The sequence below is a fragment of the Carcharhinus amblyrhynchos genome, chromosome 5 (assembly GCF_965287045.1).
Source record: "Carcharhinus amblyrhynchos chromosome 5, sCarAmb.v2.hapA, whole genome shotgun sequence".
NCBI lineage: Eukaryota > Metazoa > Chordata > Chondrichthyes > Carcharhiniformes > Carcharhinidae > Carcharhinus > Carcharhinus amblyrhynchos.
Genome location: NC_137328.1, coordinates 75,187,345 through 75,199,507, shown reverse-complemented (window position 1 = coordinate 75,199,507; position 12,163 = coordinate 75,187,345). Strand labels below are relative to the sequence as shown.

At 38.6% G+C, this 12,163-nt stretch overlaps 1 protein-coding gene across 1 annotated transcript in view; it reads left to right on the top strand.

The window, feature by feature from the left end:
* wdr36 (WD repeat domain 36) overlaps window positions 1-12,163 on the top strand; it is a 99,916-nt gene that overhangs the window by 73,985 nt on the left and 13,768 nt on the right. The window contains exons 15-22 of the mRNA XM_080189029.1: window positions 198-306; window positions 2,052-2,131; window positions 4,741-4,848; window positions 9,106-9,203; window positions 9,445-9,590; window positions 10,064-10,183; window positions 10,792-10,873; window positions 11,334-11,521. Coding sequence (XP_080045155.1) covers window positions 198-306; window positions 2,052-2,131; window positions 4,741-4,848; window positions 9,106-9,203; window positions 9,445-9,590; window positions 10,064-10,183; window positions 10,792-10,873; window positions 11,334-11,521 — 931 coding nt within the window. The remainder of the gene's footprint in view (window positions 1-197; window positions 307-2,051; window positions 2,132-4,740; window positions 4,849-9,105; window positions 9,204-9,444; window positions 9,591-10,063; window positions 10,184-10,791; window positions 10,874-11,333; window positions 11,522-12,163) is intronic.

The window sequence follows — 12,163 nt, the reverse complement described above, 5'->3', positions numbered from 1 at the left end:
GCCGTTGGATGCACTGTTTGGTAAGGTTGCACATCTATTAGTAGTCAAAAATTTGTGTGTAAAAAGCATAATATCTCAAGTTCCTCATGTGCTTTTCATTTTGTTTATAAGAATTCTAGATTTCATTATGGCACAAAATGTTACTATTTTCACAAATTAGCCCATAGAAATTAATGCATCTATATAATTTTCACTAGTGGCATGTTGGCTGTTGCTTTGGATGACTTCAGGATAGCAATCCTGGACAGTGAAACAAGAAAATTTGTGAGGCGATTCACTGGACATCAGAATCAAATAAATGATATGGTATGATGTTTTGTACAAGAAATGCTATACTTGGTCATTGCATTAAGAATATTGTCTAGCATTGAGATATTCGTTTATACCTTGAAGTATTTTGGTCCTGTTTATCAAGTAAATGCTTACTTTGAATTTGACTGATGCAGTATTGCACTGGAGGGTTGGAAAACTAATGCAATTATTTTGCCAGTTATGCTTTTGTGGATGTATGCATCTGCAGCTTATTAGGGAAATAGCTGGTGTCTGACATTTAATAGTCTTTAAGGAATCCACATAGTCTAAATGCACCCTTGTGCTTTATTCTTTCAGGATTGCTTTAGTATTTCAGCAACAAGGTTTAGTAATTCAGGTAGAACTGAAAAATTGATCCAATATTTTAATTTGAAATTTTAAAAATTCTAAATCAAACCTAATGCCTAAAATTAATAGTTAATACTGAAACATTAGTAAGCAGTTCATTGGAATGGTAGAAATCACAATCAATGCTCTATTTTGCTTACAACTTACTACTAAGGGAAAGCACAGGGGATGCGATGCCTACCGCTTTACTTCCAGTTTTTGAAATGTCCAGCACATAAGTCCTTTCCAGTGAAACAGCAATTCAGTTGTTCCAATTGGTATTCTGTATTTGCTGCTTACAATGCAGCCACCTCTGTAATGGGAGGGTAATCGTAGATTGGATGATTGCTTTGATGAACATCTTTGTTCAGTCCACAAGCATTATCCTGAGATTCCAGATGCTTGCAACTTTGATTCTCTGTCGCATCTGCCATCTCCAGTGATGTCCATCACAAACCCTGAGGAGCAGAACCTTATGCTACTGTTGGGCATTTTACCACCTTCCAGACTAACCATTAGTCTAACAACTTCAGATTTTAACTACCACTGCCATTGCTGTGGGTAGTTGCTAATAAAGTAGAATAACTCCACCAGAACCACTGGGCGTGAGGAAAGTTTGTTCAATGGGAATGTGCTTAGGCTGGGGATTCTGTATTGATACATGGTTGGTGGGGTGGTCTGCACCTTAGGTTAACTTATCTACATCATGGGCAAATTTTATTTTACTTTCCTTCCCTTCTGCTATTCTGCTGTAACAATTTACACCGCTGGACCTATCTCTTCTTTTTTCATTTGTCCCCTTCCCATCCCTTTTGTAATTTAATTTTCCCTGTACTTCACCTTAATCACAGACAGTTTTGTTCTTTCCCTTTTCCTGGGCTTTGTACCTTGCTTAAAGACTATTAATTCTCTAACTTCTACCAATTCTGGGAAAAAGTTATTAAACTGAACTATTGGTGGGAATTTTACACTCCTTTTGGAGGCAAAGTGAGGGATGTGAGTTGGGTCCACGCCCGTGGCATCCATTTGGGAACTGCCTGTTGCACTGTCAACACTAGAGAGTTGCTGGCCACCTGATTGCTGGCAGCTGTCCGAGTTGAGGCTTTTTCCCCAATGGTGGAGGTCCTATATTGAGCCAAGAGCCAGGGAGATCCGAGAGGCAGGCTCTCCCTTAACTTTTCAGCCATGGGGTGGGGTCACTACCTCCATATGAGATTCTAACAATTAGAGCTGTCTCTCTCAATAGACAAGTTGACAAGTATTTTCCGGTATTTATAAGTTGTAGCTCTATTTAAAACTAATAAAGGTGCTTTAAACAAGGTAGACTATTGACAATATAACGCCAACTATTGAATGAAACTCTATATCCTAGAACTATGACCTATAAAATTTTTTCAATTTTTTATTTGAAGACTTTTAGTCCAGATGGTCGTTGGCTGATTTCTGCTTCAATGGACTGTACTGTGAGGACCTGGGATCTTCCGTCAGGGTGGTAAGTTGAAATAAAAGGCCACACGCCCATAATGTTGGAAGAGATTCTGCTTCTGCTTTATGCTCTTGTGCTATAAACCATTAATTATGGCATAATGCTTTGCATTTATTTTAGTAAACCCATAAATCTGTTGTGGAGATGTTCACAGACGAGACCTTGAAACAAAAAAACTAAGGGCAAAGACGATATTAAAAATCAGAAAAGGCAGCTTATTCGTTAAATTTATTATTTTATTGTGAAATCCATAAATGTTGAAGCCTAATATTAGGCATCGATGTTCAATCACAAATAACAGCATCTTGTTTAAAGAATTGCATGTCATTTGAACAAGAAATCAACTAATCATGGTGGGCAACAATTTACATTGGAAATTCATATTATAATTTATATTGGTAGTTTGTGTTAAATATTGGCGCAAGTGTGTGACCACATATTGTGACAAAAGGTAAAGTTTATGATTAGTTAGTGTGTGTGCAAGTACAAGATTTGTTTGAATTTATAGTAACTGAAAATATCTATGTAAACTTTTATAACAGATAAACTCTACCTAACCTTTTAAAACCATAGAATCTCTAGCGTGCAGAAGGCAGCCATTCGGCCCATTTGAGTCTGCACCTACTCTCTGAAAGAGCAACTTATCCAAGCCCACACCCTCCCCATCCAATGCCTGTAACTCCACATATTTACCATGACCAATCTACCTAACCTGCACTTCTTTGGACATTTGTAATGAGGGGAAATATGTAAACATACCAAACATTTTAAAACCTGAAAATCCTGTATAAACAAGTGTTAATATGAGACATAGACAGTGAAAGATAATGGCTGATGATAGTGGTAGAGATAAACTTTCAGGGACCAAGCCCCCTGTGAAGCTGAAGTCTGTTTCACTAACACGTGATGGTGAAATACCAAATATCTACCTCCAACTGATTACTATTTTGTTTTTCATCCAGTTCTGTATTCTCAGTTTCAGTAGTACTGGGGGTATTGCAGTATCATCCATATATAATGTATTAATTTCTGAATGTAACATATTTGTATGGCAAAGCAAATGCCAATCTGTTCAATTCCCTCAGAAACTTTGGATTTTAGGTACTGATTCCATTCCTGGCTGTGTTTGCTGAACCTGATGGTGTTTAGTTTCAAGTTGAGTTAAAAACCCACATCAGATTCATTGCAATCTCTCACCATAACAAAAATAACCAAGTACAACTTTCTGAGCTCAAGATTCACTTTTATCTGGCCATCAATCTACATAAATGCCAGATAATTCAGGAATTTTCTGCTTGTGTCATCTCTGACCTTACTAACCACCCATGATCCCTCATACTCAATTCATCTACTTTATTTGCCTCCCAATTTTCAAATCTCTCCATTATCTGGCTCCAACATACTGCACTCTGGAGTATTCTATGTACTTTTGGTCTCCTATCTAAGAAAGGATATATTTCCCATAGAAGGAATGCAGAAAGGTTCACTAGGCTGACTTCTGAGATGGCAAGATTGTTGTATGAGGAGAGATTGGGTTGACCAGGCTTGTATTCACTAGAATTAAGAAGAATTAGAGGAGATTTCATTGAAGCATATAAAATTCTAATTAGACAGGGCAGTCTGAATGCAGGGGTGTTGTTGCCTCTGGCTGAGTGTCTGGAACATGGTCTTGGGATGTAATATAAACCATTTGGGACTGAGATGAGAAATTTCACTAAGGGTGGGGAACATGTGGAATTCTTGACCAAATAAAGCTATGCAGGCCAAGTCACTACATGCATTTAAGAAATAAATAGATTTCTAGACACTAAAGGCACCAAGGGGCATGGGGAAAAAGTGGGAATGTGGTGTTGAGATAGAGGATCAACTATGATTGCATTGAATGATGGAGCAGGTACAACATTCCCGATGGTCTTACTCCTGCTCCAATTTTCTATGTTTCTATGACTATGATAATATGCTAATTGCTCATTACTAAATCAAATACAACATGCGCTCTTGTAGATTCCAGGACATGTTGCTGCAGAACACTATTCTGAAAACGTCCAAGAAATTCACTACCTTTCTGATAAGTTACTCCTCTTGTCCCAATCTATATGAAAGCTAATAATATGCCCCAGTAAAACCTGCTTTGCCTCATGCTTGTCTCACCTTAGCATTTATGTAAATTACCACATCACAGCCACTGCCAGATGTACATGTACTCTACAGTCTTAATCCTTTTTTATTTCTTAAATCTTCCTATCGTAAAGTCTCCTGCCTGATTATTTTTTATTATACCATTTCTTAGCATTGAAATGTTCTTATCCTTGACTACGAAAGCTGCTCCTCCCCCGTACAATTTTCCCAATGTTATCAGTTGATCTTATAGCCTGATATATTTGGTTCCCAATCCTCTCCATCCTACAGTCATGTCGCAGTAATGGTTACTTTGTCAAACATTCCAGGTTGCATTGTGCATGCTGTTCATTCAATGTGTTCCTTATACTTGCATTTGACTTAAGCATCTTAGAGCACTTAAGTGGAAGGAGCTGTGAATGATTAGAATTAAGTTGTTATTTTTAAAGTTTGTATTTGAAATTCTGTTTTTATTTTCACTTTTTTTCTCCCCACAGCTTGATAGACTGCTTCTTGCTTGATTCAGCAGCTGTTAGTATCACCATGTCCCCCACTGGAGACTTCTTGGCTTCTGCTCATGTAGATGATTTGGGAATTTACCTTTGGTATGTAAATTTTTTAGAAAACAAAATTATTGTATTAATTATTTCTTGATACATTTCTTCAAATCTATTTTCCAATGAAAAAGTGAAATGTTTAACTTCTTTCCAGTGATTGTTGATTGCATTCTAGTTGATAATTCATTCAAAGATTGTTAGTATTTTGAATGTTGTAAAGCACTTTCTGTATTAAAAAGCCCAATTAACTTCTTGCATAATGCCACTGTAAATAGGTATCAGTAGGCATAATTAGTAATTGAAATAACTGCTGCCAGTGTATTCTAATGAAATAGAAAATGCAACATTATCAGCTCTCATAAGAGATATATGAAACCAAACGAATTGCACAAACCACAGACATTACAATACAAATTTTCATTTTTATAGCACTGTTAAAGTAGTAAAAAATAACCCAAGTTACTTCACAGGAGCATTAAACAAAATTGACACGGAGCACAATGGATATCAGAATAGATGATCAAAATTTGGTGCAAAAGGTGTCTTTAAAGATAAAGTGGAGATAGAAAAGCAGAAAATAGAAATTAGAAAAGTTTACATAGGATATTTCAGATCATTGAGCTGAGACAGCTAAAGGCATGGCTAATGGTGGAGAGATTAAAATCAGAGACACATTTATCCTAGCAGCAGGAGTAGGCGATTTGACTTCTTGAGCCTGCTGTGCCATTCAATAAGATCGTGGCTGATCTGATTGTGATTTCAACTCCATATTCTGCCCATCCCTGATCATCTTTGCCAGGTTTGTTAGTGAAGAATCTATCTTCCACTGCCTTAAAAATATACATTGACTCTGCGTCCATTGCTCTCAGGGGAAGAGAGTTCCAAAGAATCCCAACCCACTAAGAGAAAAAAATTCTTCTCATCTCCATTTTAATGAGAGCTCTTACTTCAAACTGTGTCCCCTGGTTCTAGTCTCTTCCATAAGGGGAAACATCCTGTCAGCATCCATCTGCCAAGATTCATCTCCTCAGCATCCTTTTTTTTTAAATTATTTTATGGGATGTGGGTGTCACTGGCTAGGTTCTTGAGAAGGTGGTGCCTTCTCGAACTGCTGCAGTCTCTGTGATGTAGGTACATCCACTGTGCTGTTAGGCAGTTCCAGAATTTTAACCCAGCAGCATGAAGTAATGGTGATATATAAGTCAAGATAGTGAGTGACTTGGAGGAGAACTTTAGGTGATGGTGTTCCCATGTGTCTGTTGCCCTTGACTTTCTATATGATAGTAGCTGTGTGTTTTGAAGATGCTGTCCTAAGGAGTTTTGGTGAGTTCCTGCGGTTCATCTTGTAGATGGTGCACCCCGCTGCCACTGTTCATCACTGGTGGAGGGATTTAATGTTTATGTAAAGGGTGCCAATCAAGCAAGTTGCTTTGTTCTGGAGGGTGTTTTGCTTTTTGAGTATTGTTGGAGTTACATTCATACACGCAAGTGGAGAGAATTCCACCACACTACTGACTTGTACCCTGGAGATGGTGGACAGACTTTGCAAAGTCAGGAGGTGAATTACTTGCTGCAGGATTTTTAGCCTCTGACTTGCTCTTTATAGCTTCTTATTTGTATGGTGTGTCCATTTCAGTTCTTGTTTTTTTTTTCCATAAAGATCACCTCTCAATCTTCCCTCATAAGAGATCTCTCTTCCCCTCCTGCCTGCCACCATCCCAATTATTATTTGAACAAATCTTCTTTGAACTGCTAACACATTTACAGGCCAGGGTTGGAGGAGTACAGAGGCTTGAAGTTACTCAGAAAGGATGGGGTAAGGCCATCGAAGGATATGAAAATGCAAATTTTAAAACTCGAGATATTTCTGGGTCAGGTACCAATGTGGGTCAACGAGCAGACATGATGGCTGCCTAGGACTAGATGGACCTGGACAGGAGAGCTCAGGTTCATAAAAGATGGGAGACTGGCCAGCAGAGCAGTAGAATAGTCAAGTGCAGAAGAAGCAAAAGCATGGATGAAGATTTATCATCAGATGAATTGAAGCAGGGAGGCGTAGTATGATGTTAAGATGGTACAAGCAGGTGCCTTTGTATGCAGTAGATGTGTAGTTAGAAGCTCATATTGGGGGTCACATGCAACCCAAGTTGGCTAGGGAAATTGAGTTTGTGGTTGGGACTCAGTACAATAGCTTCAGTCTTCCCAATATTTGTTGGAGCAAATTCCTGCTCTTCCAGGTGTGGATGGTGAACAGTAATGACAGTAGGCGTTGTGGTGAGACAGAACTGACTGTTGTCAGCATATATGTGGAGCCTGACATATTTTCAGGTGATGTCACCAAAGGTCAGCATGTGGATGAGAAAGACGAGGGGGACCAAGCAAACATTTTGTGAAACTTCAGAGATAATAGAAAGAGAAGCCTTTGCAGGTCATTCTATGTCTACGTCTGGATAGGTAACAATGAATCCAAGTATGTGCTGTCCCAACCAGCAGGATATTGGAAGAGGATGGTCTCTTTCTATTTAACTGTCAAAGGCTGCAGACAAGTGGAGGAAGTCAAGAAGCAATGATTTAGCTTTGTCACAGATACATAAGATATGATCTGAGAGCTTGATAAGGACTCTCCAAGGTTATGACATGCTTTCTAAAATTTAATACTCTTGCTATGACCTGACTGATTATTTATAAAGGTTCGCATAACTTCTTTGTTTTTGTGATCTATGCTATTATTTTTAAAGTCAGATATCCATCACGTATTTCATAGAACCCCTACAATGCAGAAGGAAGCCATTCAGCCCATCAGATCTGCACTGACTCTGTGATAGAATATCTTATTCAGGCTGACTCCTTGCCATATCCCTATTAACCAACATGTTTATCCCACTAACCCCCACTAACCTACACATCTCCGGACATTCCATTTAGCATGGCCAATCCCGCATATCTTTAGACTGTGGGAGGAAACAGGAGCACCCAGAGGAAACTCGCACAGATACAGGGAGAACATGCAAATTCCACATGAACAGTCACCCAAGGCTGGAATCAAACCCGGGTCACTGGCACTATGAGGCAGCAGTGCTAACCACTGCTAATAATCTTCTTAAATTGTTTTACTGTCATCAAAGATTTGTTTGTGAGCCCTGAGGGGTCTCTGTTTCATCTTTCCTAATTTTGTCTTTCTAAAATATATCATTTCACACTTCTCTGTCATATGTATAGGGCATTGGTGAGGCCGCAGCTGGAGTACTGTGTGCAGTTTTGGGCGCTGTACTTATGCAAGGATATTTTGGCCTTGGAGGGAGTGCAGAGGAGGTTTACTAGGCTGATGCCGGAGTTGAGGGGGTTGAGCTATGAGGAGAGGCTGAATAAACTAGGCTTGTACTCGTTAGAGTTTAGAAGAATGAGGGGAGATCTCATTGAGACGTATAAGATGATGAATGGGATGGATAGGATAGAGGTGGAGAGACTCTTCCCACTCAGAAAGGACAGTAGGACTAGGGGGCACAGCCTCAAGATAAAGGGCGGGGGGGGTGGGGGGGGGGTTTAGAACGGAGTTGAGGAAGAACTTCTTCACTCAAAGGGTGGTGAATCTCTGGAATTCTCTGCCCGTTGAAGTGGTGGAGGCTACCTCGCTAAATATTTTTAAGACGCGGGTTGATGGGTTTTTGATAAGAGAGGGGATTAAGGGTTATGGGGAGAGGGCGGGAATGTGGAACTGAGCCACGACAGATCAGCCATGATCTTATTGAATGGCGGGGCAGGCTTGAAGGGCTAGATGGCCTACTCCTGCTCCTATTTCTTATGTTCTTATGTCATTTGCTGACGTCAGAAGTCTATGTCTGCCTGACATACAATATTTTCCCCTTACTTTTTAAACCATTTCAAAACTTTGTCCCCTTTGCAAACTTTGAAAATTTGTTTGTGGTTCTTGTATCTTATGCATAAAGTATCATGGAAAAAGCAGGAGGTTATAGTTGAAGACCCATTTGTGTTCTTAAGTTTGTTGCCATGTTTGTCAACAAAATAAAGATGTCTATACTTCAAAAGAAATTCATTCACTGTGACACACTTTGAGACACCATAAAAGATATGAAAATTCTCTTACAACTTCATATCACATAATTGAGTAGGAATAGTAAGAGTCATAAATCAATGCACTGCCAAAGAATTTGAATTGGGAAAATATATATTTCCTTTCAAAAAATAACTGTTTGGATGGGGTTACCATGAAATGTATACCAACAGCTATGATAATTGGAATGAGCAGCAAATTGTAATAACCCACTTTCTCTCTCTTTTGTTTAGGTCCAATAAGACGCTGTATAATATTATTTCCCTTCGGCCACTACCTGCTGATTATCAACCTTCTTTTGTAATGCTTCCTGGAGTGCGCCAGCAACAAGGTTTTTATTTTAAAACTGAACTTTCCAGAAATTACATTTAAATTTTAGTTTTTCAGGCTGCTTAATATTGTATACATAGCAAGTTGATTATTTTGCTTTCTTCGGTTCTTTCTAAATGGAACGTGCATTACTTGTGCAAATTTAATTACACATTCTTTAATAATCTGCATGTTTCCTGTTAAGTTCATTACAGCTTTTTGCCATAGTTTTAAAGATATGAAAAGTGCTTGTTTTATTTTAGAGTTGGAGACTTCAGACAATGAAGAGGAAGTAGAGGACCAGATGATAGAATATGATTCATCCGAACAGCTCGGAGAGCAGTTGGTAACTCTCTCTTTGCTTCCAGAATCACGCTGGAAAAATCTCCTCAATCTTGATGTTATCAAGGTAGTAAATTGTGCTTTATGCTCTTGTAAGCTAAATTTTCTTAACTGAATATTTTTAGGATATTTATGGTGGTACATGATATGAGCACATTTTTTAAAAAAGTCAAAATTGTTGTCAATATTTTGTTTTCTTTGCACAAAATATTGCTATTTATCCATATTCTGACAGGTGGTTTACAGTATGTGGTCTTGTTCACACGTTCTTTTAAGTGTTGGAAATTACATACTACCTAAATTTCTATTGAATGTTGACGTGATTTTTGAATATTTATTGAATAACTTTACCATAAAGCCATACTTTGACTATCCGTAATTTATTTGCGACCTCGGAGATAGTTTTAATTGGCCACAAAGTTATATGTTGGCATCTTTAGTTTGATATATTTTAATAAAACTTATTTATCCCTTTAAAATCACGCTTTGTACATCTCTTGTGTTCTGATCACTAATCTGTTTTGTTTGGCTGATCTGCAGAAAAGAAATAAACCCAAGGAACCACCTAAAGTGCCCAAATCTGTTCCCTTCTTCATTCCAACTGTTCCTGGCCTTGTGCCTCACTTTGCTGCTGTGGAACAACAAACTGCTGAAGGCCAGGTAGGAGGAAAACCAGTAATGTCTGATTTCTGCCCTTGGCAATACTGATATCCATGTTGGGCACATGAATGTGCTTGAGCCTTTTAAAAGTTTTTGACATTTATGCTGTTTTATTTATTTGCGTTTTCTCGGTTTAGAAATGTTACCAGTGTGGAAGAGGAGTCAAAAGTAAAATTAGATGGCTCATAAACATATACACCCAATTGGTTCAGTCATCATTAAATCTACCTTAATTACATCATGATAAAAGGAAAACAAGATATTTTATTCCGAAGTTGTATCAGAAATGTAATTTGTTTGAACTGATGATGATGCAGTTATGTAATATATCTGATATGGTACAATGGAGAATTCTTAAGAATAAATGTAAGTCGAATGATGGTTCTCTACAAGGATTCAGAAACTAATAAGCATCAAGATCTTTGTAACATGTTTCAAAATAGTGTATTCTAAATCTTGTTTCCAAGACTCAAAAAAGGCTGTTTCTTTATATTTGAATTCATTTCTATAATATTGAAAAATATAGATGTATTGTGTAAAGGAAGTTTTGAATTCAGTAATATGTGCTGAAACCTTGATCATTTCTACTGTATCTTTTTTATTTTCAGTCAAAAGTGGTAAATCTTGGCGTATTGGCACAGAAAACAGAGTTGTATATGCAGCTGGAGGATGCTCTAAACACCAACAATTGTAAGTAACTTGTATAGTTCTTTTCCACTTTGAGTGTGCTTGATATCCCTTTTATTGATCAAAAATAATACTTCTAGTATTCTACATTTCTGCTAACTTTGGCCTATGAAGTTTGGGGTGAGGGGTAAGGGGGGAGACATTTCCATTTTTGCAGGGGGGGGTGGAGACACACCATGGGAAAGGAACAACCTATTGATCGGGGGAGCAGCCGCTTGCAAAATCTTGAATTTAATTTGCTTGTCTTACTGGCGTTTTGAACTGTGGCTCTAGGGCATCACGTAGAGGAGTTTCGCAGGCCACAATGTTGCCCACATGCCACCAGTTGGATAAGCCTGGCCTGTGTCATATAAGAATAGTAAATTGGTGGTTCTCCAGAAGATCAAATCAGCATGAAAAAATCTGATGCTTTGAAATTTTGTTTTGAGTGTTATCAAAGGAAGTTTTCTCTGGTTCCTTGCAGATGACCATGCAGTTAAGCTTCTGAAAGGAATGGGACCATCGACTATTGACATTGAGCTGAGGGGCTTTGCCCCAGAAGGAGGTGGATCGTTGGATGTGATGTTGAGCTTTCTGAAAATGATCAGCTACATGCTTGATAGCAAAAGAGAATTTGAGCTGACACAGGCCTACCTGGCATTGTACCTAAAGGTAATTGGGGTTTTTCAGTGAAAGCAGAAAAGTTAGTTTTTACTTTGCGTCCTCCACTCACTATAGAGTATAACCCATAATTTATTAGTAAGTAAAGTTGCCACAGTCTCAGATGACCATAGGCTGCTGTTCCCTTTGAGAGAGAGCTGACTGGTAATGATTTAACCCGAAGATCACCACATTTCAGGTGAGGGGCAAGGTTGAAAAGGCGGGGCCTTCATAAATAATCTCAGCCAATACAGGAATTGAACTATGCTGTTGGTGTCGCTCCACATCACAAATCAGCTGTCCAATTAGCAATTGAGCTAACTGACTCTGGCAAGACACAGGCTAAGAATGTACAATGAGGGTTCATGATGATGTTGCATAGAAAATAGAAGCAGGAGTGAACTATTCGGCCCTTAAGCCTTTTCCACCATTCATTTTGATCATGGCTGCTGATATTCAATATTTCTTGCGTATGTGCCGCCCCCCCCCCCCCCCCCCCCGCCCCACACACACACACACACACAACCTTTGATCCCTTATTCCCCAAGAGCTGTATCTCATTTCTTCTTGAAATCATGCAACATTTTGGCCTCAACTACTTTCTGTGGCAATGAGTTCTACAGATTCTCTAGATGAAGAAATTTCTCCTCACCT